The sequence below is a fragment of the Sipha flava genome, unplaced genomic scaffold (genome assembly GCF_003268045.1).
Source record: "Sipha flava isolate LNK unplaced genomic scaffold, YSA_version1 79_pilon_pilon, whole genome shotgun sequence".
NCBI classification, from domain to species: Eukaryota; Metazoa; Arthropoda; class Insecta; order Hemiptera; family Aphididae; genus Sipha; species Sipha flava.
In genome coordinates this window covers 437,012-461,155 of record NW_020273620.1, presented here as the reverse complement: position 1 = coordinate 461,155, position 24,144 = coordinate 437,012, and the positions used below count along the sequence as shown (strand labels likewise).

The 24,144-nt window shown below is 28.8% G+C and overlaps 1 protein-coding gene across 1 annotated transcript in view; it reads right to left on the bottom strand.

Annotated features, from left to right (window-relative positions):
* Positions 1–79: 79 nt before the first annotated feature.
* Positions 80–24,144, bottom strand: part of LOC112692993 — a 348,829-nt gene continuing 324,764 nt past the window's right edge. Inside the window, exons 31-50 of the mRNA XM_025567839.1 lie at positions 23,422–23,520; positions 22,272–22,467; positions 21,590–21,813; positions 21,206–21,351; positions 19,942–20,188; positions 18,407–18,561; positions 15,256–15,421; positions 14,451–14,688; positions 12,608–12,824; positions 11,770–11,920; positions 11,191–11,316; positions 10,921–11,099; positions 10,177–10,290; positions 9,957–10,108; positions 9,338–9,570; positions 8,797–9,024; positions 7,643–7,867; positions 6,910–7,264; positions 5,254–5,399; positions 80–3,148 (exon numbers count right to left, since the gene is read on the bottom strand). Coding sequence (XP_025423624.1) covers positions 971–3,148; positions 5,254–5,399; positions 6,910–7,264; positions 7,643–7,867; positions 8,797–9,024; positions 9,338–9,570; positions 9,957–10,108; positions 10,177–10,290; positions 10,921–11,099; positions 11,191–11,316; positions 11,770–11,920; positions 12,608–12,824; positions 14,451–14,688; positions 15,256–15,421; positions 18,407–18,561; positions 19,942–20,188; positions 21,206–21,351; positions 21,590–21,813; positions 22,272–22,467; positions 23,422–23,520 — 5,775 coding nt within the window. The 3' untranslated portion in view covers positions 80–970. The remainder of the gene's footprint in view (positions 3,149–5,253; positions 5,400–6,909; positions 7,265–7,642; positions 7,868–8,796; positions 9,025–9,337; positions 9,571–9,956; positions 10,109–10,176; positions 10,291–10,920; positions 11,100–11,190; positions 11,317–11,769; positions 11,921–12,607; positions 12,825–14,450; positions 14,689–15,255; positions 15,422–18,406; positions 18,562–19,941; positions 20,189–21,205; positions 21,352–21,589; positions 21,814–22,271; positions 22,468–23,421; positions 23,521–24,144) is intronic.

Below are 24,144 nucleotides of genomic sequence, written 5' to 3'. Positions count from 1 at the left end.
TAACGTACATTTTTAAATACTGTTTCAGAAATGTTTATATTTTAATGAGAAAATCAAAGTAAAGATTGATAATATAACACTTAAATAATAAATAGAAATAATGATGTAAATACACTCTAATAATTGTACAAATAAAATGACTAGATTCACGGAGGTTTTTCTAGGACTTACACACATGACAGTATTATACAACTAAATGGTATTAATATGATATAATGGTTAAATATTATAATATACGACTACAAGATAAAGGATAAAGAGAACTATTGAGTATTCACCAAAACTGATAAATTATTTAATTTCAATCATTGATCTTATACAACTGAATGTTTAGGGTATAATTGAAAATTAGTTATCGAAATGAATGAAAATGGAGAATACCTTTTGACATAAATATTTGTAGTTCAGTTACAAATTGTTACAATTCTGGTCTGTAGCTACATTGAATAAATAGCTTCGTATAGTTAAGTATAGTATAATTGAGAGTATTCATCCAATAAATAAAAGTTTTAATAAACATAGATAAAAGCCATTATTAAAAGCCCAAAACAAACTAAACAAACGCAAAATGAACGAAAGAACAGAGTATAATATTATATAATATTATTATATAATTTTATTGGAAATATTATAAGTACTAATGACTTATTTACATACACCCTGAAAATGTTGCGATTCCCTGTGAAGAGAAATGAAGAACACCCAGCGGACTGGAGGAAAATATATGTATTTATTTTTTTGGTTTTTTGATTAAAATACAGGATAGGACCGGGATTTAAGCAAACGTTCCGGGTATTATTACCATATCTGGAACGGTTAATAGTACATTATGTATATTATATACTCGTTATACGTGAATTATGTTCGTATGTATTATGATAAAATACTATAAAATATATCGTTTCATTTATACCATTGTGCCCACGATTTGTCGGGCACGTGTTCTTCTTCTGAAGCAGAAAAGCCTATGTCAGGACCTCCAAAAACCAAACAACCGGGCCGGTGCCTTGAAAAACCCTGTGGAAGTGCTTTCTTCGGCATCCTCGCCGCCGCTGCCCTCGTCGTCGCAACCACGTTCCAGGCCGCCACCGCCGTCACCACTGCCACCCTTCTCCAGGTTGGCACGCAACGTCCGCTCGCGCTTAGCCAACATCTTCTTGTGGGCCTGGGCCGCCTCCCATATGACGATGTCCCGGAAGTTCTCAGGGCGCTGCGTGAACTGACCCGGAAACATTGGAAGACCGCAAGCCCTCCATCGCTGACCAAACATGGCCAAGCCTCGTCGTAGTCGGCAGACACGCGAAAACGTACGGATGGCGTGTGACGTCATAGACATCAGTCCTTGGTAGCCTTCCGGTGGGTCGTCCTGCGAATACCGTTCCTCTAGCACGAACCGGCCTACCCGGGACCACTGGTTTTGCGTTTTGTACACCAGTTCGTCGTCGTCCAACACCCTGTACCTGATGTCCGTCTTGGTCCACTGTTGTTCCTCGACTAATATGAACAGCATCGGGTTCTCCATGCGCCTAGCCTTTACCAATATTTGCGCCACTATGTCCTGTGCGGTCGAGCTGATCGGAACTTTGAGGATCACGTACGACCGTTCCTCGGACACGTTGTAGATGCACACCAAGAATGTTTGTATTTCATCCCACGATTTACCCTTCTTCGATTTGCGCGATTGCAGCGATATGAGCCACGACCGGCTGCTCGGGTCGTCGCCGATCTTCTTCAGCACGAAGTACCCGTCACCCTTCCAGCCGGACTGCGCCTGTAGCGGCTTCTCATCGAACGCCAACACGCGCTGGACCATTTGCGCGTCACCGCTCTTCCATCCGATGCGCCGGTACGTCTTCCTCTTCGGCTTGCGCTCGGTGTTCCTTCGTCTGGTCGGTACCCAACCGAAGCAGTCGCTGAGCGCGCACAACGACGATGGCGATCGGTCGGCCGGAGCGGCGTTAAGCCCGTCCCATTTGTAGCCCACCTCCTCGAGCAGCACGTACGACGACGTCTCGTCGTCGCTCTCGTCCCGCTTTTCTATCGCCTGCTTGATGACGTCCGTGGCCGTGCTGTCTTGTGTCACCTTAAACATGACGTACGTGTTCTCGGAGAACACGCCGTACACCATCACATAGAACGTCTTGCGCTTGGGCATCGGCCCGTAGTGGTGCGCGGTGCCGTTGTCCGCGTCGGGCGCGGGCGTCACCGAGTCCCGATGGTGGTTGGCCAGTCCGTCGGGGCCGCCGTCCGTGCACCGCGTGTACACGAACAACGTGGTGAGCGGCAGCGGCCGGTTGTGCGTGGTGCGCATGTTTACGTGCTGGAACCCGTAGCGCATGCACTTGAGCGGCACGACGCGCTGCGCGAGCGTATGGTTAGTGCCGGACTCGACGACGACGAACCGGACGAACGCGAGCTCGTCGAACAGAACGTGGAACGTGAACGTCTCGTTCCACACGGGGTTCATTGAGTTGTAGTACACCGTCTTCGATCGCATCTTCATGCTGTCCATGGGTATGCCGATCACCTCCACCTCCACGTACACGCTGACGCGCTGGCTGCATACCGCGGGCGACATGTACTGGCCCGAGACCACGCACACGCTGAAGCAGATCGGGTTCAGCCCGTCGAAGCACTCCTCGGTCGGGTCGAACCGCCGGTACAAGGCGTGCGTGGGGTCGCGCATCACGCGCGGCTTCAGCACGTACCCGCACCGGCCGTTCTGCTCGAACATGGCCGCATTGACGTGCGACGCGGTCGCCTCGTCCGACTGGTAGTTGAGCGCGGCCATCTGTACCCCGTACGCCCAGAAGTTCAGCGGGTTGAAGTTGGACGAGTCGATGCGCATGCTGGCCGGGTACACGCGCACCAGCTGCGTCTCCGAGTGTGCCAGCAGTTCCGTGGGCCGTTTCCTGGTCAGCTTCTTCGCCGAGCTCTCCGTCAGCGACGAGCACTTGTAGCACGGGTGGTGCACGTTCACCGACGGCCCGCCGCGACCGTGATGGTGCTCGGCCACCGCAGGCGACGCCGCTGCCGCGGTGCCCGCCGACATCGTGGACGACATACCGGCCGTCACGCCGTCCGTCTTCCGCTTGTTCTTTACCGAGTTGCTAGGGCTTATTTTGTTCAAGCCGCTGAACTTGATCGCCTGAAATCATGTTTAGTCGTTAATGCTTGTTTCGCATGGCCGCGGCCATCCGTCGCGCGTCCCACAGCGGTAACCGACCGTTTGGTCGCATATGTTTTCCAAACCGATCGTTCGCGCACGTGTTTCAAGCGCACGGTTCCCGTTGTGTTACCACGACCGCATATTATTCTTCGTTCAGGTTCCCGACCAGGTATGTCAGCGAAATCGACCGTTATCTGACTCCACGATAAGGGTAGAACACGGTTGCGTACGTTTGTAGATAGGTAACAAAAATGTGGGTAAGAAAAATAAATAAACACGATTGCGTATGAAATTGTATGCAACGTTGTCAAATTTACTAATTTCACCGTATTATATCTATGAAATAAAAATAATATATATAGAAATATTAACAGTTCTATAATAGTAAAAAAAAAAAAAAAAAAAAATCATAGTAAAATAATAAATAAAATCGACAGTTTTTATTTGAATGAAATTAATTTAAAATGCTTAAATTTGGATTCTTTGACATCTATAACCTACTACTTTTACTGAAATTCGGAAAATACCGTATAATATAACGGAAATAACAAAATTTCATTATATCTGATATATTTGATATCATTAATAATAAACATAGGTAATAAAAGCAATTAAATACAAAGTATTTAATAACTTTTTTATGTTCTCTCGTATAGGCAAGTGGTATACATCAATACCGGTATGAAAATTAGTATCAACGTTTAAAACTTCGTACGCAATCGTGTAGTTAAAAATCAGGTAAAATCGTATGGAATCATGTAGCTTAAAAAGGTATCGTCGATAGTGAACGTATGCAATCGTGTTTTACCCCATGATAATAGTATATCTCGGCACAATATATACTTCCGGTTTTCAAAGAAAACGGAACCAACAATTTTTTTACTAATCGATTTCCTTAGGGATGACATTATCCCCAGGTTTATCAATTTTTCTTTTAATTTATTTTCTTTGGTTACTACTACTGCTTTTGAATTTTGAATATACGAAAATACGTGAACGTAACCGTTAACCGTTAGCTGTACATTTTAAAATCAAAGTTATTATTTTGTTTGGGAGATATTTTTTTTCTTTATTACTATAGATATATCGATAATTCTATTTGATAATTAAAAATAAATATAAATTAAGTTTTATAGAGTTTTTTTTGTTTATACATTTTGATTATTTTTTTTTTTTTTTATAAACTGTACAGATACGTATTGAAATGTAAATGGGAAACATTGATTAAATGATAGAGCACAAAATATTACTATTTTAAATGTATAAGAAATATTTTTTATTTGATGGGATAAATGATAAGTTAAGATTGTTTATTTTTTTTACTTTACGCTGATGAAAAATGAAAATATGTATTATTGTGTTCGACAAGAAACCGACCAAGTTAGTAATTGAAAGGTCGATTTTGGAGGAAAACGACAACATTCATTATTATAATTTTCATCTAAATTAAATTTCTGATTAAAACTTTTTTTTTTTATCAACAATGGTATATCATACTTTTGCAACCTTACAAAAGAGGTTGATTTGATAGACAAGAAGTTCGATGAATAAAATGGTTTGTGTCTGGTTGGGTGATAATACTACGAAATCGATATTTTATACATTAACAAAGGACTATCAAAAAATATAAAATTATCACTTACAATATTTTTTAGAACATTTAAACACCTCTGGTTTTAAATATGAAATCAAATGTTTATCATTAAAAATATTAAAAATAATTATTTATTTTTTATTGAATCACTAAAATTAACTATAATTGATTATCTAATGTTTTATTATTAAAAATTGTACTCGATATTACAATTTGTAATTTACAAATAATTGTTTTAGATGTTTTTACTGTCATTAATATTATTATTTCTTTACTGAAATAATTTGTACAGGATTACATTTTATTATGAAAAATAACAATAATTATAAATTTTTAGAACTGTCTGATAATACTTTAAGTATGAAATCCCGAATGACGTAGGAGATCGACTTAAACTCACATTTTTTGGCTAATTTTCATGGCGTAATAAATATCTTATATCATATATGTACTCTAGAACATTAAGATTGCAGATGAAGACTTATTTTACCTGGACGTATATCACTATATCGGAGAGTTCTTTAGCAATCTGGCTATTGTGCTTTTTATTCTTAGAAGCGTCGTCATCGGTACCTTTTTCATTCGATTTTGAGCCCAATTTATATCGAATTCTGCCAAGCTTATCCACCCGAATTTCTAAAAATTTAAAATTAATTTCATTGGTTAGCTTAACGTTTTATTAATTTTCGACAAAAATGTATAGTTAAAAAATTAGTAATAAAGTAATAAAATTAAAATTAAAAATTAATAAATCATTAATACTCGTAAATTAATATGTAAATAAATAAACAAATAGTTTATGTATAGAAATAAGTAAATTAATGATAGTTTAGCCTGGAGTATTATTATATTTGTATAGTACGACCGGTGTCGAATTAAAAATTCATCATCAGGTAAATATAAAATTAATAAAATTGCGACTGAATATGAAAAAATAAAGAAAGGAAACACCGAGAAAAACTAATATTATCTATAATATAGCCCATAAGAATAATTTCAATTTAAATATTATTAAAAGAAATGCATAAACGCAATAAAGAAAAAATAAATCACAAATCACCAAATATTATTGTTGACTATTGTTATGAATTATCTTAATAATATAACTAGCAAATTCGCTAAAATTCTAAAGCAATAATACTAATAATGTAGAAATCGCTTTTAAAACTAATAATAATTTATTCAAATACATAAATAATAGAACTTGACTAAAAATTCTCCTTCTTTTGAAAATTCTGATATACATAAATACACTCTAATACTCCAATACATTTTATGTATGCAAAACAAATATAAATTTAAAAATAAAATATATAGATAACATTTTGATATCAATACAGACCTAGAAATATTAAATACCCAAAATAACATTTACATTATCCCAGTTTTAGAAGAGTTACACATTCACGACGAAATAAAGAAAAATTATTTTAATAATATTTTAAACGTACACACCGATTTTAAAAAATATATCTTATATCAATACATTTTAGACTAATAATAATAATCAAAGTACTAATAAATCTAATAAGTACTAATAAGAACTTATTTTAAATAATCTCTCATGTTAAAATAAATTATTTCTAAGTAAAATAATTAATTTTTATCATTGTATTCCTTACTTTATTTTTTCATATTCAGACACAATTTTATTAACTTTGAATATACCTGATGACGAATTTTTAATTCTAAACCGATTGTACTTTACTAATATAATAGTACTCGAGGCTAAATTTTTATTTATTTCTATAAATATACTATTTGCGTATTTATTTTTACATTAAATAATTAATTAGAAATATAAATTAAATACAATTCTTTGTTTACAAATCATAAATATTCAATTAAACGATGGAATTAATTATTCCAACGTAAATTAGGCATATAATCATTATTAATTATTATTATTATGTTTGACATACATTGTATTTGAGTATTACATTAATATTTTAATACTTCAAATTACAAAGGACAATTATTTTTTTTAAATCACAGAATAATAAAATGAACTTTAATGTTTAAATATTTGATATTTACTGGCTACGATCTGAATATTTAGTTGAAAAAAAAAGATTTAAAAATACATTTTAAGCTTAACGGAGACTGATTCAAGTAATCGGAAATAATGATTTGCGCATAACGTTACTTTTAAAATCAACTTCGTCTTCATCGTCATAATCTTCATAGTCGTCATCATTATAATAATCTTCTTCTTCCTCGACGATGGTAATCACATCGTCATTAGTAGTTGTACCTGCACTAGTAGAGCTACTTCTATGTGGTCCAACATTGGTATGATGACTGGCCGCCGAAGTCGAGGCTCCTTGCGAACTTTTCGTTATACTATTGTTAGTTCTCGGTCGACTCACTTCGGTTTCCGATGACGCAATCTTCTTATTTTTTATCAGAATCTTATACTTCAACTGATTTGGTGATGGTAACTGTGGTTCGTAATCCGATTCGAACATAAAGCCCGTCACGAGTTTTTCACCAAAAACGTTCTGTAAAGTACAAACATGTATTAGTAAAATCCATGTAAAGTACACTTTTATAAAATAAAACTGAAGTTATTTTGGTTTTTCATAAATATTACGATGAATGTAATGAAATAATGTTAAACTAAAATTATCATAATGTACTTAGGATTTATTTAACAATTATTAATTAATATGCGTATGACTTAATTTTTATTTTAAAAAAAGGTTGTTAAATTATAATAAAAATAATAAATTATTTTTGATAACAACAGCACTTTTCCTAATAGAGCAAATATTTTTTTCCCTTGAAATCAGAATAGTAAAATTTAATATATATCAATGCACTTGATAATTAATTATAACTTTTCTTTTTGGTACCATAACATTGAAAAAATCAATTACTTCGAATATTTCTGCCATACGAGCTTGTTGGACCAACGAACAATGGTTTTCAATTGACAATATGACTGGATATGGCGATGATACGAACGCGTGTCGGTTAATAGTATCAACAGCTCCAAGAAATGGTATTTTTGATGTAAAAGTATGGCCATGATAGATCAGTGGATTACCATCATCACCATCCCAACAATCTAACTCAACACAACGACAACCAGCTAATAACACCTGAAAACCAACAACAATGATAAGATATCGATTTCATGTGAAAATTATAATGTTAATTTATACGGATCAGTATCAACCACAATAAGTGAATGAATAATTATTTTATGTTCTTTTAATTTCATTAGTTTTAACTTTGAAATTATTCTTAGTACAATTTCAATTCAATGTAATATTACTTTTTAACAATTATGAAAATATTAAATTTTATAGAGATCGATTAATGAAAGTAATTTTTTTCTTTTGTAAACAGTGTATTTTATACATTAAGAATAAAATACCTAAAAAAAAAATATGTATTAGTTAATAATGTATTAGTTTAAGGGCAGTTGCCCTTAAAGATATTTATCATCTATAATTGTTTATTGAAAATTTAATGATCGGTAATAGGTACCTATGATATGATTATTGAAAAACACTTTAATAATCGAACAGTAAAATTAACGATTAACAAAGTAGAGCTATTTTTTATTTTCACTGCTTTGTTTATTAACTCATCGAGATACATATTAAATATTTTGAGAAATGATTTCGTGGATTATTGAGAGCAATAAATGCATTATTTTAATCTAATGGAAGAATTAAATTAATTTGATTCATTATATGGGTACTTTAATTCAAATTTAATGTTATTTATAATATATATATATATATATAGAGAGAGAGAGAAAGTATTTAAGACAAAACTAATTTACGTAAACAATCAATAATTAACGTACTAAAATATTTTCAAAAAAATCACTGTTGAAATTATGAAAAAAATGTTTTATAAATAAAAAATTATTAAAATAATTTAGATACAATAAATAATATAGTATGTATATTTAAATCATAGTTTTGACAGTGGTATAAATAGACTCATAAATAAATAATTTAAATGATGATGTTCAGAAATATATTGAATACAATTATAAGCTGGTTTATTGCCTTACTCGACTATAAAGATCAATTGATGATTCGCCTTTAAGCTGGTGTCCCGTGAGATATGTATTATGAGATGAAGCTATGTAATAACAAGACAGAGGATAGTTCATGTCAGATTCTATAATCACTGAGTCCGTTTCGTTGTAAACGCTATTTTCTTTATACATCATATACTTCGCGAATCCTTCGAAGGAGAGACAATTGCGTGCACTGATTTCTGGATCGGGTTCATGAGTCTATAAGTAAAAATAACTTAATTTTACATAAATTAATAAATATATATGAGTATAACAACTATAAGATATTTTCTAAGTCGTAAAGTAGTAAATATTTTATAAATATGTATAAAAAAACGATGAGTAATAAAAAATGAACAGTAAATAAATAATATTAAGGTTATATCATAACAATAATGGTAAGTATTGAAAGCATAAATAAAAATAAAATGTTCATATTTTTAATCTCCGAGAAACATGAATATATTAAACTTATACCTGTTTATATGTCATCGATATTAATTTTCAATGTAATTTAAAAAATATTTCAGACCTGAATCAATATACGAGCTTCTTTTTCTGTACAAGGTGTCATCTGCTTATTCTCTAAGAAATGAATAAGTTCATTAATTGTCCAAGTAGCCGCCGATCGTGATGTCTCTACACCAGAGCTGTTTGATATAATGCTGGATGCAGCAATAGCATCGAATATGCGTTTCTTTTGAACAACAGTACTTGTTGGTTGCATTAAGTTTGGTCCACTATTTTTGCTTGTTCCATTTGAAGCTAATAAGATAAAATAAGTTTAATACAAATAATAAATAGAAGTATATAAGTAGATAGTTATTTTCGATAAAAAGAATAATACGATAATTTAATTTGAACAAATTCGTCGAAAGTAACGAAAAACAAAGTTATAAATAATTTATAAATAGTTCATTATAAATAATTTGTTATTCATGTGAGGTCGAATGAAAACATTTTTTTGCGCACGAAAAATATAAGCATCTTGATTCAGTTAATTAAGCAAATGTATTAAACATTTAACATTAACTTAAATAAAATCATAGGAATAGTACCTATATATAAGGTACATTATTAAATTGTAATTTTAAAATTAAGTTATTTTTCTAAATACTTATACAACATAAAGTAAATTGATTTCAGCTTACTTTGAGGTTGATCAGATGCAATTCTTGGTACCAACAAAGTTGTACTATTGTTGTTATTATGTGTATTTTTTTCATCCGTTAGTCTGTTTGTTCCATAGCTGTTCAATCGTATTTGATCAAAAATGTCTCGAAGATCTTTTCGCATTCTCAAACTAAAAATCAAAACAAAATGTAAATCATAAATATTATTATGTTTTAGAAATGATGTTAATATTATTACTTGAAACTGTCAAAAAGAGAACCAAAATCATCAAAGTCCAATTGCAAATTATTTGGCGTCATCGTTGAATTATGTATGTCACTCATAGTTGACTCTTTTGGTTTTTGAATTGTTCTTAAACAAAAAAATCAATAAAAAGATAAATTTTATGTTCAATTTTTACTTTCGTTTATCAGAAACACAATTATATCAAAAGCATATTAAATTTAAAAAAAATGTTATTTTAAGTTAAATTTGTGTTATGAATAAGAATATAAGAATATACCAACTTAAATAAGATGTATGGTATATTCATATTATTATTAATAAATATTTATATAAATAAACCACAGTAAAATAAATTCAATTTATAAGTACATAAGTTTTCGGAGTGAAGTAATATTTTCTTAATATCTATTGATTTAATATTGTTTAATGATCAAAATACAATTTTGAATTTAAAATAAAATTATGATTTCGAACGTATTGCACAATGAGTTCTTCAAAGTGGTTAAAATATTAAGAACAACGATTAATATTTTAAAATATTCATGATTATCATAGAAAAACTTTTGAGAATGTCATCGGATAGTTATAAATATATATTAATTTGACAGTATTGAAATTCGTATCTATGAATATGTAGGAATTTGAAATAAAAATATTTTTTACACAATCTAGATATCGAATGATATATATCATCGAAGTTAATACAGATATATTTATCTGAAAATTATGACATTTTAATCGATATATTATACTTACTTATCACCGATGGTAATTGATGACTCGACCACTATGTTTTTATCCAAGCTTTCCTGTTTTTTATCATCTTCTGTCTGACTGTGGGATGTAGATGGCGAGTTTCCAGCACTGCCGGTCAAATCCACTCGAGACTTGTTGTACAAGTCATTGACGTCGTAAGGTTTAAGCAATCCGTCGTTCTGTGTATACAATATTTTCACGAAAAACCCAGTACGATTAATTTTTAAATAAAATTTGTATTTAATTTAATAGTGTTTTTAATTTACGTACCGACACGCTGGCTACCGATTTCTTCTTCCTAAATCTCATGGAAGCCGCCCGTTTAGCAATGCTTATCTCTGGTGAAGGATTACTAGTCCCATTTCCGGCCATTGACCAATCTCTACCACCGAATAACTAGAACAACAAATGATAATATACCAAAACCATCAGCGACAGTAATTCTTATGCCTCGTAAAATAGATTTAATAATTGGTTACGTGAAATTTGACTTCATATCCTCAAAAGTATAATATGTGAGTTTCATATCAGTTTGTACTATAAATATCTAATTAAGTTAGCAAACAAAAACGTTCAAATTCGAACTGAATATATTATTTGTTTGCACTAGACGATAAAAAAAAAAAATCTCAATTCTCAATCATTACGCGTTGAATGGATACGAATCGAAATATAAAAAGTTCTAATAAAATTAAAATTTTTTGATCTAATTATTTCCATGTTTTAATTTGACATTTCCAAAACTCAAAAAATGTATATTTGTCTTTATAAAATTGTAGAAGTCTGTAATTATTTTATACTTAACTTACATATTTTTCACGATATTTTCAAATTAAATTAAATGCTTACGCGTATTGCGTCGGATGTCATTGGTCCACGACCAGCCGAAATGAGATATTGTTGTATATAGTTGTTTTTAAGCCATATTGTACGTTTGTCAACTGTTTTGATAACCTCTCGAAGTTTTTTTATCACTTTTTGAAGTCCATCATGCCAAGTGCTTTGTAAAAAAAAAATATATACTATTTTAATACTATAATCCAAAACAAAAAATAAATAACTTGAAAACAATGATTTTCAAAAATATTCTTATGCTAAATATATCAAAAAATTGTTATACGTTCAAAAGTTGGGTATTTCACCATACAGATTTTAAATTGTTATATGTTAATAAGGATTTATATTTTAATTGATTTCAAGTAGTATCGGTATTAGTTTTTTATTATTATAAGATTTCAAATAAAAATTAAAAAAATAATATTTCTTATACAAGTTTTGTGTCCGCGAATCAACAGATTTTTGTAAATATACATCGATGATTATATAATTAAACTAATGATAGTGAATATATGCTATTTGTTATTAGTTATACCAAGAAGGTAAAAAATAATAAATAGCTGTTTTGTTTTAATTTTAATATATATTAAAATCTGGATTAACAAAAAAAATAGAAAACGTCAAATTTTGTTTAAATAAAATATATTATTTTTTGGATTAAATCTATTATAACTGTTTAAGAAAATAGTAAAAATTAATTTAATATTCTTAATTTTTTATTTTTCATGGTTTGTTGTTTATCCACCTACTGAAAACAAATAATTTATGTTAAATTCTTTTTCTATATTTGTAACAGATCGCTTTGCACACAAGTATATTTGAACTTATAAAATATTAATCTGAATTTTACCTTAATATCATGGGTGGTGCTAAGATATAAAGTATGCGGTTTTCGCTTGTATTATTTCCATAAACAAGTCCTAAACAGCATTCCGATATTGAATAATTGTGCAAATTATATTTTCTCAATATTGTCATTCCATCAGTTTTTACTCGGTCTCTGCCAACTGCATTGCCAATAAATATGTCTCTGACACAAGACAATTCCAAATAACCTTCTTGAAGTCCTTTTTATTTAAGAAATTCACTTTCGATTAGTATATCATCATTATTAATAATTTATATCTATTCACAATTTATGTATTATAGTGTGTTAAAAAAGTTAAAAAAAAATTTATCGATCGCCACAATACTGTTTTCTTTGTGTGAAATATATGAATAAAATTATCTGATTGATTTTAATTTTTACAATTCTCATATGAGTTCAAATGCTGTATAATTTTACTATATCCCGTACAATATGAATTTATAATAATTATCATGGTAGATCAAAATTACAATTTTTTTCAATAGCAGTTTTGTTTTGTATGTCATGGTGGAAGGTAAACTTTTAAGCTATAGCGCTATCTAGGTCCAAGATTAATGTCAATCTGTGCAAAGAACTCATGAACAATGTTATTATACATTAGTTATAAACAAACATATTGCTATACTTTTGATACTATTTAATTTAACACCGTTTTAAAAAATGAATTTATAGTAATGTACATTATATTTAAGAATCAAAACATTCATTAGTTGATTTAATATACATTCAAGGATATTATTATATACATTACTAACCACTAGGGTGCACTACGAAACAGAATCTTTTAGATAACTTTCGTAAATAAAATGGGTCCAACTATTGCCATACATAATTCTACATTTTTTTTTATGCGTACTATATATCAGTTAGTTATTAAAATATATTATTAAACAAATTATTAACGGTTGTAATCATAAGATTTACTAAAAATAATACTCATTATCAACAAATAATATTATTGGAAAATATTTGGTTTCTTACGCAGACACCTAGAGCGTTTGTGATTACATTTTTAAAGATAATTAATAAAAACAATTATTTAGATTGAGGATGAAATAATTACGAACTGATTGTAGTTTAACATATTTTACGCTGTTTAGTAGACTATATTATCAAAATCATATTATTGAAACTACGATAAAAAAATGTTTGTACTTTAAAATTATATTCGCGAATGTCTTGATTGATTTTGAAGCTTCTTACTCAAATATATATTTTTATATGTTTTTGGTTGGTATAAATTTAAAATTTATTGTTAAAACTTCACTTCCATTTTTTCTTAATCGCCTTAACATTAATAATGGGCAAAAAACACGCTAACATAGCTACACTCATATCTTAATTGAGAATGTAACCCCGAATTATATATAAATTATTATGATAGTAGTTTTTAAATTTCATATTATAACCCAACTTTAGTTGTTTTTTTAGTTAAGCATGAGCTAAGGAGGTCAACTTACAACAAAATATTAATTCAACCGAATTATAATAGTAGATAATTACATGATTTTATAATCAATACCATTTTATTCAGAACGCAAATTTTATATTTATTTTGATGAACAGAGCTTTTATTTTTACGTAGATCACAAATTACTTACTTAAAAATCATCTGATTTTAAAGAAATTTTTGACACAACGTTATGATATAACTTGTGGATAAACTAAATGTAATATGTATCCCTTAAAGAGAACACTGATGAATCGTAAGAGACGTTTAAAAAAGGGGTCAATTGATGCGCAATGAAATTACGATGGCATTTAAACGAATACTAAAAAATAATAAAAAATAATAAAAATAATAAAAAATAATTTGTCAATTTACCCACAACCGATGTACAATCTACAGACGATCTGTTACGAAGAGCGTTAGGTATACAGTCTTCAGGATCGGCTTTTAATGAAAAGTCCGGAGTGCCAGAAGTTCTCTTCAACGCACTCCATGATGTTTTTCCCCAAGTCAACGTTGAGCAGTTTCTCTCCAATCGCATGAAAATGCGAGCAGATCTGTTGCTTCCAGCATCAGCAGTCCAATTGACAACAGTGGCACCATGATGCAGTATCTAAATAACATTTTTTATTACTTATTTTTATAGTTTATTTTAAACTTACCTAATAATTCTAATTCGTAATAAGCTAATGACAAATATAATCTAATTTTTTTGTTCATAATTTGATTATGTAAATTATAATTAAATCTATAAATATATAAATATATACATTTTTGAAAAAAAAAAAAAAATTAATTACAATATAATATTTCGATACTTAAATATTATATGGTCAGAATTTATAAGTCTCATACGTATATATATTATACAAGTGGATATTTAATTTCTTTTCTATGAAATGTATTAAGAACAGATTGAGCATAAAACCCACTGTTACATTCATATTTCTAAAAAATAACAATTATTCTGATTTCATAATAGAACGTATTATTATTTCCCAACCATCCGGTAAATATAAACTACCAAGAAAAGTAATACAAATTCAGACTGGCTAGATCTCTAAAGAGAGAATTATTAAATTATTTTAACTATATTAATAATGTATACCCAAATTAAATGTTAAATGAAAACCATAAATCAAATATGAAATATTGATTTATAAATGTTTTTTGGTATTACCTGTAAGTCATGATGACCAATTATAAAATCTTTGGAATTTGGAGATTTTGGAAGAGGTATTAATGAAACACCGTAATCATAAGCCAATGATTGGATTGGAACATATTTTTGATCAGAATCTTCTTCAATTTCTTCTAGTGTTTCACCCTCTTGTAATGCTTTTACCCTTTTAGGCAATAATTAAAATTAACATACAATAAACAAAAATAAAGACAATTTAAACAATTTCATTAACTGGGTAGTTATTATTTTTTTAATTAGTTTCTTATTAAAATTAAATAATGAGAACATTAGGTATAATAAATAAATAAATTAACAATAGGTTCAAATATATGATATAAAATACACGATACTGTTTTGAATAATAATACAATAATATTTTTAAAACCTTATAATCTTGACATAATAAACATATAACTAAAGAAAATACAATATTATGTTATTAAAGTATATACGTAACTGCGATTGAATTTTAATTTTTACCAAAACTCGCAAAACAAAACGAAAATCTGTCATCTTTTTTTAAGTAAAAATATCTTAAAATTTTTAATTTGAATACTTAAGACTTGACAATTTAATACAAGATTCTTAACAAATTTTTCTTTGTAGCCTGTCAAAAAAAGTTTATTGAAAAGTTTAAAGTTACTTTCCAATAGAATATTTAATTTTGACGAAAGTAGTTAGTTTAATGGATTACCCAAGTATTGTTTATAGATTTTGATAAAACGATATTAGTTATATTATTGTCTATAAATATTATTATTATTATTATTTACGGTCAAAAACCATTAGGATTCGAAACATAAGTTAAATACTCAGGTTTTTGGCATTAATTATTTTAACTAAAATTATTAAATTAATTACATCCATGTTATGGTACACGCGATTTTTTTTCTCGTAAAAATTTAGTGTGCTATATATAGCAATGTCTTAAGATTTAAAAACTGATCCAAGCAATCTCCTTCGTTCAGAATAATTTTGGAAACCAATAATATATTCATTTCAAATGTATAAAAACAATAATTCACCTATACTAGTCACCACATGTGACTCATGTTTTTTTATTTGTTATTTATTTAAACAATATTTAAGTTTCTATTTTTGGTCCTTAAATTCAAATTTGTTATAATTCAAATTGTCTTTTTATGTTTACAATTTTCGTATTACTCTAAGCTTTTGAATAGTTTAAATCCGTCGATATTATTATTAAGTACATGCATATAACACTAGTCTGACGTATATAGTAATGTTTATTTTAGTGGTCAGGTGAAATACACGCTGTGCACGTTATTCTATGTGTGCAATTATGTTCTCAGTAGTTTAACAAAAGTTGTGATGGTATTCCAACCGATTGTCAGCGTATAGCATTCATAAAGATATTGGGAATATTTTCAAGGTTGACACAGCATGGTCAAAATAAACTTTGACATCTGATATTCTACATGAACAATTTTTCACTGCAGATATTCATAAACTATTACAATTACACGCTATCGAGCAGTAAATAACTCAACGGTGGAGATGAAGTTATTAAAATATTTTTTAAATCCTAATGTTTTGATTCGTTTTGGGTTCAGTTCAAATAGTTCAAAAGCGTCAGTTAAAAAACAAATGCTAAATAAAAACGGAACACTCCATATCCATTATACCAAATAATTTGGTAGATACAGTATTATAATATTAATAATTATAATTATGAATAAATCAAAACTATTATACATGCGTTCGAACGTTGTTTCATTCTTTTTAAGTGTGTTGATTTGTCGTGAGTGTATAATTGTGTATACATGTGGAATAGTTAATGCGAATTATTCGAACAACAAAAATAGTTCGTTAAACTATACCCATATTTCTCTATTAAGAATGCTTCATATATTCATTTGTTTTTAGATTCTTTATTAAATATATTATTATATTTTAATTATTAATATTTATTAATCAATAATAATTTTATTTCGAGTAAAACGTCTTATGTTTAAAATTATGATAAGTAGTCAATCGTATGGAATGTTATACTTTTTGTGTTTGTTTTACATGTAATTATACAATAGTAATTACTGTTCGTTAGGAGACAATAGTTAGATGGTATACTGACTCGTCATTCTTATCTGCAATCTTCTTTCACTCACAAAAACTGGCTTGTATATTTTAGACGAATAAACTTGAAAACTGAACAAGTCTATATTATTTATTAATATTTTACCAAAATATATTCAGATAAACTGTTAGTTCAAAATCGAATTGATCCATTTAAGTCTTAATTTCTAATTCATATTTGCTCTCATAATTGTTCGTACTAACATTATGTTCAATCGACTGATTCTCAAAACCGTTACAGTGAATAAAGTGTAATGTATGATTTAGTATGTTTAGCGTTCTTCACGAATAAAGGTCAGTGTCCGATGTCCTTCTTTTAGTATTATGTTATTTGTTGAACACGAGTCACATTTTTTTATGCTACCTGTTATTAAATATTGGAAGATTTTACTTGTATTAGTCCAATGGCTCGGTCTTAAATGTCGAAAAATAATATCGAAAATATACGTCCAACTGTTCATTAACCGGATAGGTATCGGATGTCTTCTTAAGTCTTTATTTGAGAGGATGAATAAAATACGTCGTACAATCGATGACATTTTTGTTCAATCATCTGCATGTAATAATCAGAAACTATCGACTATTTGATCAAGGTCAGAAGGGTGCAGTTAGAAAATAAACATGATTGACTAATAGTTACATAAACGATTTTCCATCTTGTAAATAAATTAAAGATACGAGATACAAGTATACACACGAACTTATGTGTAATAAATAATTCATTGTCGACGGACTTAAAATTATTATATCTTTTAAATAGTAATGTTTTTGTTATTTTCGATTTGTATTCGAATATCTCAATGCACTCAAATAATTTTTTTGGTTGAAAAAATAACGTTTAATGGTATTATGTAAATTTAATTCGTTCAAAATGTTAATAACTTAATCGAATTAAAATATAACATCAATAATCATAGTCGTTCAATATGTCCATGTCACATAAATATGCAAAATATACTAGTTACGACTATGAATATATGATTTAAGCATAAACACAAAATGATTAATTTGATAATTATTTCTATTACATTGAAAATAAATAAATTTGTCTTACTTCGATGAATACGTTTTTCGATCAAAATAATGTCGATGGAAATTTGATAATTCTTCCAGTACCGCTTGGACCTTGTAGATTTTTTCCATGTTAACGATTCCGTCTAATCCGAGCATAGTAGTATATCCATCTAAGTATTCATGTTCGGAAAAAGTCTGTAATTGATAAATAACGAATACATACCTTAATTTTAGGTAATAATAATAAAAAGCTAATTTTATCATATTAAATATTATAAAGTAGGTACTTGTTGCAATACAATACAATTATCACAAAGCTATTATATTTGTTAAGTAATTAAATATTAAAAAAGTAACATAATAAACCTAATTAATATTTTCTTGGTTAATATTTCTTTTTGTATATTTTTTTTACAATATTAGTAAATTAATTTTACATACATGAAAAAATCTTAATCATTTAATTTTTCAAAAAGATTGGCCATAAAGTTGTGGTACAAAATATTTTTCATCTCAAAAATACATTTGAAACGGAATTATAAACAACAAAATAATTAAAAGCTATATGTTCAAATAACATTCTATATTTGAAAATAATATTAAAAATTATTCTATTCTTAATGAAAATTTCAACACGAAGAATTAAAATTAATAATAAGAGCAATACGTTTAATTCAGATGAGCCGCAAATGCAAGTAAATCATACATGTTTTTGGTGATTTAAAGAAAAATAATCATAATAATAATGACAACAAATCTTATAAAATATATATAACTTAAAAAGATTTGGAATTATGAATGAAGTTTTTATTTTCGTAATGACTATTTAATATTTGGATATTGATTGAAACGTGTTATTTACGACTAATTATTTTTAATGCTTACGTTTAATTGTACAGAGCACAGCATGTAGTTTAATATCGTCCAACGTCAAGTATATACCTACCAAATACAGTTCTGTATAATACTTAACACAGCTCATTTAAATATACCGTCTGTTAACAATAATATAAATACTACTGAAACTGATAGCATACATTTGCATCTCTAACTGTGCATACATACAGTCACCCTACAATGTTTACTACTGGTTATCACAATGGAATGTTTATTTAAATCAATTGAAGACATCAATCCAGGACGACCATTACAAAACGACGAAAAAATATCATTACCATACGTTATTATATCCCATAAATGTGCTATTCTTAAATAAATAGGTGTATTCCATACTGATTGGCTATCGTATAACGTTCACAAAAAAAAAAAAAAAATTATTTACGAGTAAATGTGCATAATACGCCAAATTGCACGTATATATTGTAAACAGTAGTACAGTGATTTTAGAACTCGAAATACACCGTAGTTTATTCTGAGTTTTAAATGTACTGCGGGTTTATTATTTTTCAATAATATCGTGAGAGATTTAAGAGATTCCTATCTTAAAAGTTTTATATACTTATTGCCGTGTTTCAGAAATGTTAAGAAAAATAAAAAAGGAAAAATCGAACTCTATCGTTTAAATGTATTCATTAGACGTATTCGTTAGTACGTAGACACCGTGATTTTAGGTACCTCGCTCAGAAACTTTCCATCTTGATCAGTCAGTACGATATTGCTGGGCGTCTCCTTCATGATCTTCCTTATTTCGCGCATGAAAGACCCGAAAAAAGGTATCACGGGACAGTCGGGTATGGCCAGTGCCTTCTGCAGAATATTCTCGTACTGTGGGGCTGACAACAGTGCGTCCGTGAGAAAATGGAATAAAGGCACCTTTTCGTTTTCTAATACTGCCTGCATGAACAACTTTATTTTCTCCGACCTGAAATTAAAAACATTTGAGTGAATTTTATTCCTGTAACATTATTGAAACTGTCATCGAACAAACATAATGTACGGGAAATATCGAAAATGTCTCGTGAAGGAATGTGATTTTTATAACGTATGTATATATTATATATTTTAAAAATAAAATTACGAAGAAATTAATTTATATTGTAATTTTAATATGTTTAAAGAGCAACACAAACTCACACATATATATTGTGACAATATAAAACCATGTAATCGCACATAAATATTGCTGATTTTGTGATCAGCGAAACCAGTAGTTTCAGCCGGCCTACAAACGTTTTTATAATCACTGAAGACCGGTCAAAACAATTACTTTACTTTCTTTTATCATGTGATCAATAAATCCAACTTCTGATAGATTTCAATGATCTCCATATAGTCAACCTGCTCAAACTAATTTCGCTCTCTAGTTTCGAAAATGAATCAATTGTTGGTTAGAATTCGTTACTTTGTAACATATGACATTTATCTACACACATAATGTATTATTTTTTTTCAATAGTGATTTTTATACCATGTGCAATATTCAAAACCAATATTACCAATAAAATAGTGTCAAAGCCGTGGGAACGTTTCGTATGATTTTAACTGTTACTAAAATTGTCTTTGTTAGGACAACAAATATTTTATATTATGTATAGGAACTTAGATAGTAAAACATCTGATTCCATATTCAAATAAAATACAATGCAATAATGCTCACTTTTGAAATGAGAAGAAAAATGTTATATATACCATTTTGTTATGTTATTTATGTTGTTTTTCACAAACATAATAATGCAAATTTATTTTGAATACCGACTAAAATAATAGACATGAATACCCAGAAAATGAATACCTGACTAGTTCATTCATTGATGACGACGATACGAATGTAATGTATATATTATAATGTTTTATGATTATTATGCCAGCGATTTTAGCGAGTATTTAAATTCCTAAATAATGTGAACTATCGCATCATTTAATATCAATAATGCATTACTTGAGTCCGGCTATAATCTCCATAGCACCATTGAAATTTCCAATGTTCCAACATTCTTTGGCCACTCTCAACAAGCAAGACAATATGGCTTTTTGGTCTTCGTACGTTGGTCGAGTAAGTATAAGATGCGTTGTCCATGAGCTTACCTATAAACGTAAAATAATGTTTACTAAAAATAAAGCTAATGTGAACACCGATACAGGTCATCATCAGAACGCGAAAATTGGAGACAAGGGCCGTAAATAATGCAACTGTTTAAAAAACAAATTACCCCCGTATATAAATGAAAACAAACAAAAATATCATTTTTATTACCCAGACGAGAAATAATTTTTAACATGTGCGCATTGCTACGAAGAAAATATTTAAATAAGTTGAACATACTGCATTAAATCTGTCAATGAGTTTTTTAACAGACGTATTACAAACGTTTGTTCCGTCTTGATCTAAAGTCACTTGACGCAAGAAATCCAGCGGCGGGACGTCGTAGAATAAATCGTTTTCTTTATTACTTATCAGTAGTGCTACCTCTTCGGGGAAATGTAATATCCGCCGTAGCGTGTCTAATTCAGTTGCAACAGTGTCGTCCAGGATTATCTCTCCAAGTTCTGTTGCATGAAAACAATAATCACGTATCAAACACAAATTAAACTTACAATAATTATAAATTAAATAGCCATTAGTTTTTACAGTATAATGGAACAAGTATTAATGTGTACTGCGAGTTAAACATTACAAAACACTTTTTTGAAAATTTGTTTCGAGTATTTAGTAAAAAATAAAAAACCGTAAATACAAATATAGAATTATGATTTTTTTATAAATGTGTATAAGTTCATATATTTCTTAATTATAAATTTAAAACAAATATCCCAATCATATTCAAACATTTTATAGATAAAAATGTAGTTGTATACATTTTTAAAATGTTGTTACTTTCTTTGGAATTGTTAATTTTCAATTTTGAAAAAGGAATTTTTGATTATTTACACATGAAAAAATATACATTGATGTTAGTTATGAAATAAAATTTAGGTATAAAATATATTTTAGATTATTTACTCACCCAATGGTTTAGGGAGCTGAGGTGGTGTAATAACAGAATGCAGCTCTAAAAAGTTGCTATCAATCTCTTGAAGAATTTGCAACAATACAAAATCTATATCACGTAATGACCGTTCAGTTGGTGTGCCCAAAGTCCACTTAGAATTACGAAATTCGAAAGACACTTTATTTCGCTTTCTTCTAAACACCGTTTGCCACTAGATTTCAAAACCGTAAAATATTATTTTTACAGTTGATAAACATATTTTTAAATTGAACATTACAATGAAACTAAATATTTTAATACATAAAATAGTATTTTCATATTAAGATGTGATAGTTGAATATTAAAATAAAAAATACAACTATAAACAAATTAGATTAAATTAAAATTATCCTTAACATTTTGCAATTGTACCTACTTTAAAATAAATAGTAAATAAATGCATACAACTTTTATGAAATATTATTATTACCAAATTGTATGAAAATGTTAAATCATAATGTATATAATTTTAAGTTTATTTACTATGTTATTCAAACTTATATATTCTAGTTTAAATGATAAAGTAAATTATTTAGTATTCACTACTTTATAAATATTTGTGAGTAATTTTTTATGTTATATTTTTAATTTTTAATCTAATTATAGGATTCGAAAAAATGTGAAACTTATTTACCAATTTGAAAATAATTTATTAATAAAAAATACATTATTTTATATATTTCTGCTTTTTCGGAATACTCGAAAAGAAACTATAATGAAACCATTGACCTTTGTTAAGCACCCAAAGTTGATTGTGTACATTATAAAAAATGTAAACTAAAATACAAAACATTAATTAAACATTCAGATCTTCGCGTAAATTTAAGATAACACCAAAGTATGCTAATGTATAGTATATACTTCTTGTAGTTTGTCTAGATATTATTCTGGAATGGTTTAAAACAAAATAGCAATTTTAATCTGATTGATTTTTATTCAAATATTCGATATGTCCCTTTTTTTTAAAAAAAAGACAACGAAGTGTTGATATAATAAAGATAATACCAATATAATTGGTATTATCTTTCCTTGTTAAAATTAATAATATCTACTTTGTTTGGTTTTTTTTTTTTTTTTTTTTTTTTTTTTAATATAATCGTTGAAATAAAACTAATATTATACTGACCTGAAGTAAGTCTTGCGTATTTTGACACTTGGATAAAATTTTGGTTTTATTATCAAGCAATATAATTTTATCGAAACTCAGCCCCAACAAACGTGCAGCCTGTGAATATAGAAATTAATTTTTGAGTGTTAGATGTTAATATTTATTACTATTTCAGATATCACATATTTTATATATAGTTACAAGATAAATATACAAATATATTACAAATATAAAGCATAGGGATTCTACTAGTTATAAAAACATTTCATTGTTGCTATTAAACAATGAAGATAAGTAAAATAGTGTTAATTGTTTTAGTAAAAAGTTACGTTTCATAATACATTTTTTAAACTACATAATATTTTAAAATATACAACTCATTAACTTAAAAGGAACAGTATTTATTTAAATGGAATTGAAATTTATTTATTTTTTTTTAATTAGTATAACTATTAAAATTTATTTCATACACAGGATTTCAAATAATATTTTATTATTGATAAATATTTAAAAGCTGTTATTTTAAATTAATTATTTTAGTCCTATCGCACAAATTTTATTTTAATGGTGTAATTGGTATACAAATATACTTTTAGAATACATTTTTGTTAGTTATTATACATCTTAATATTTAAACATGATTTTTTTTTTTCTAAATTGAGCTGCTATAACTCATAAGTAATATTAATCGAGTAATATTTTTTCTCACAATTGTATTATTATATTTAGTTCGTTTGTTAT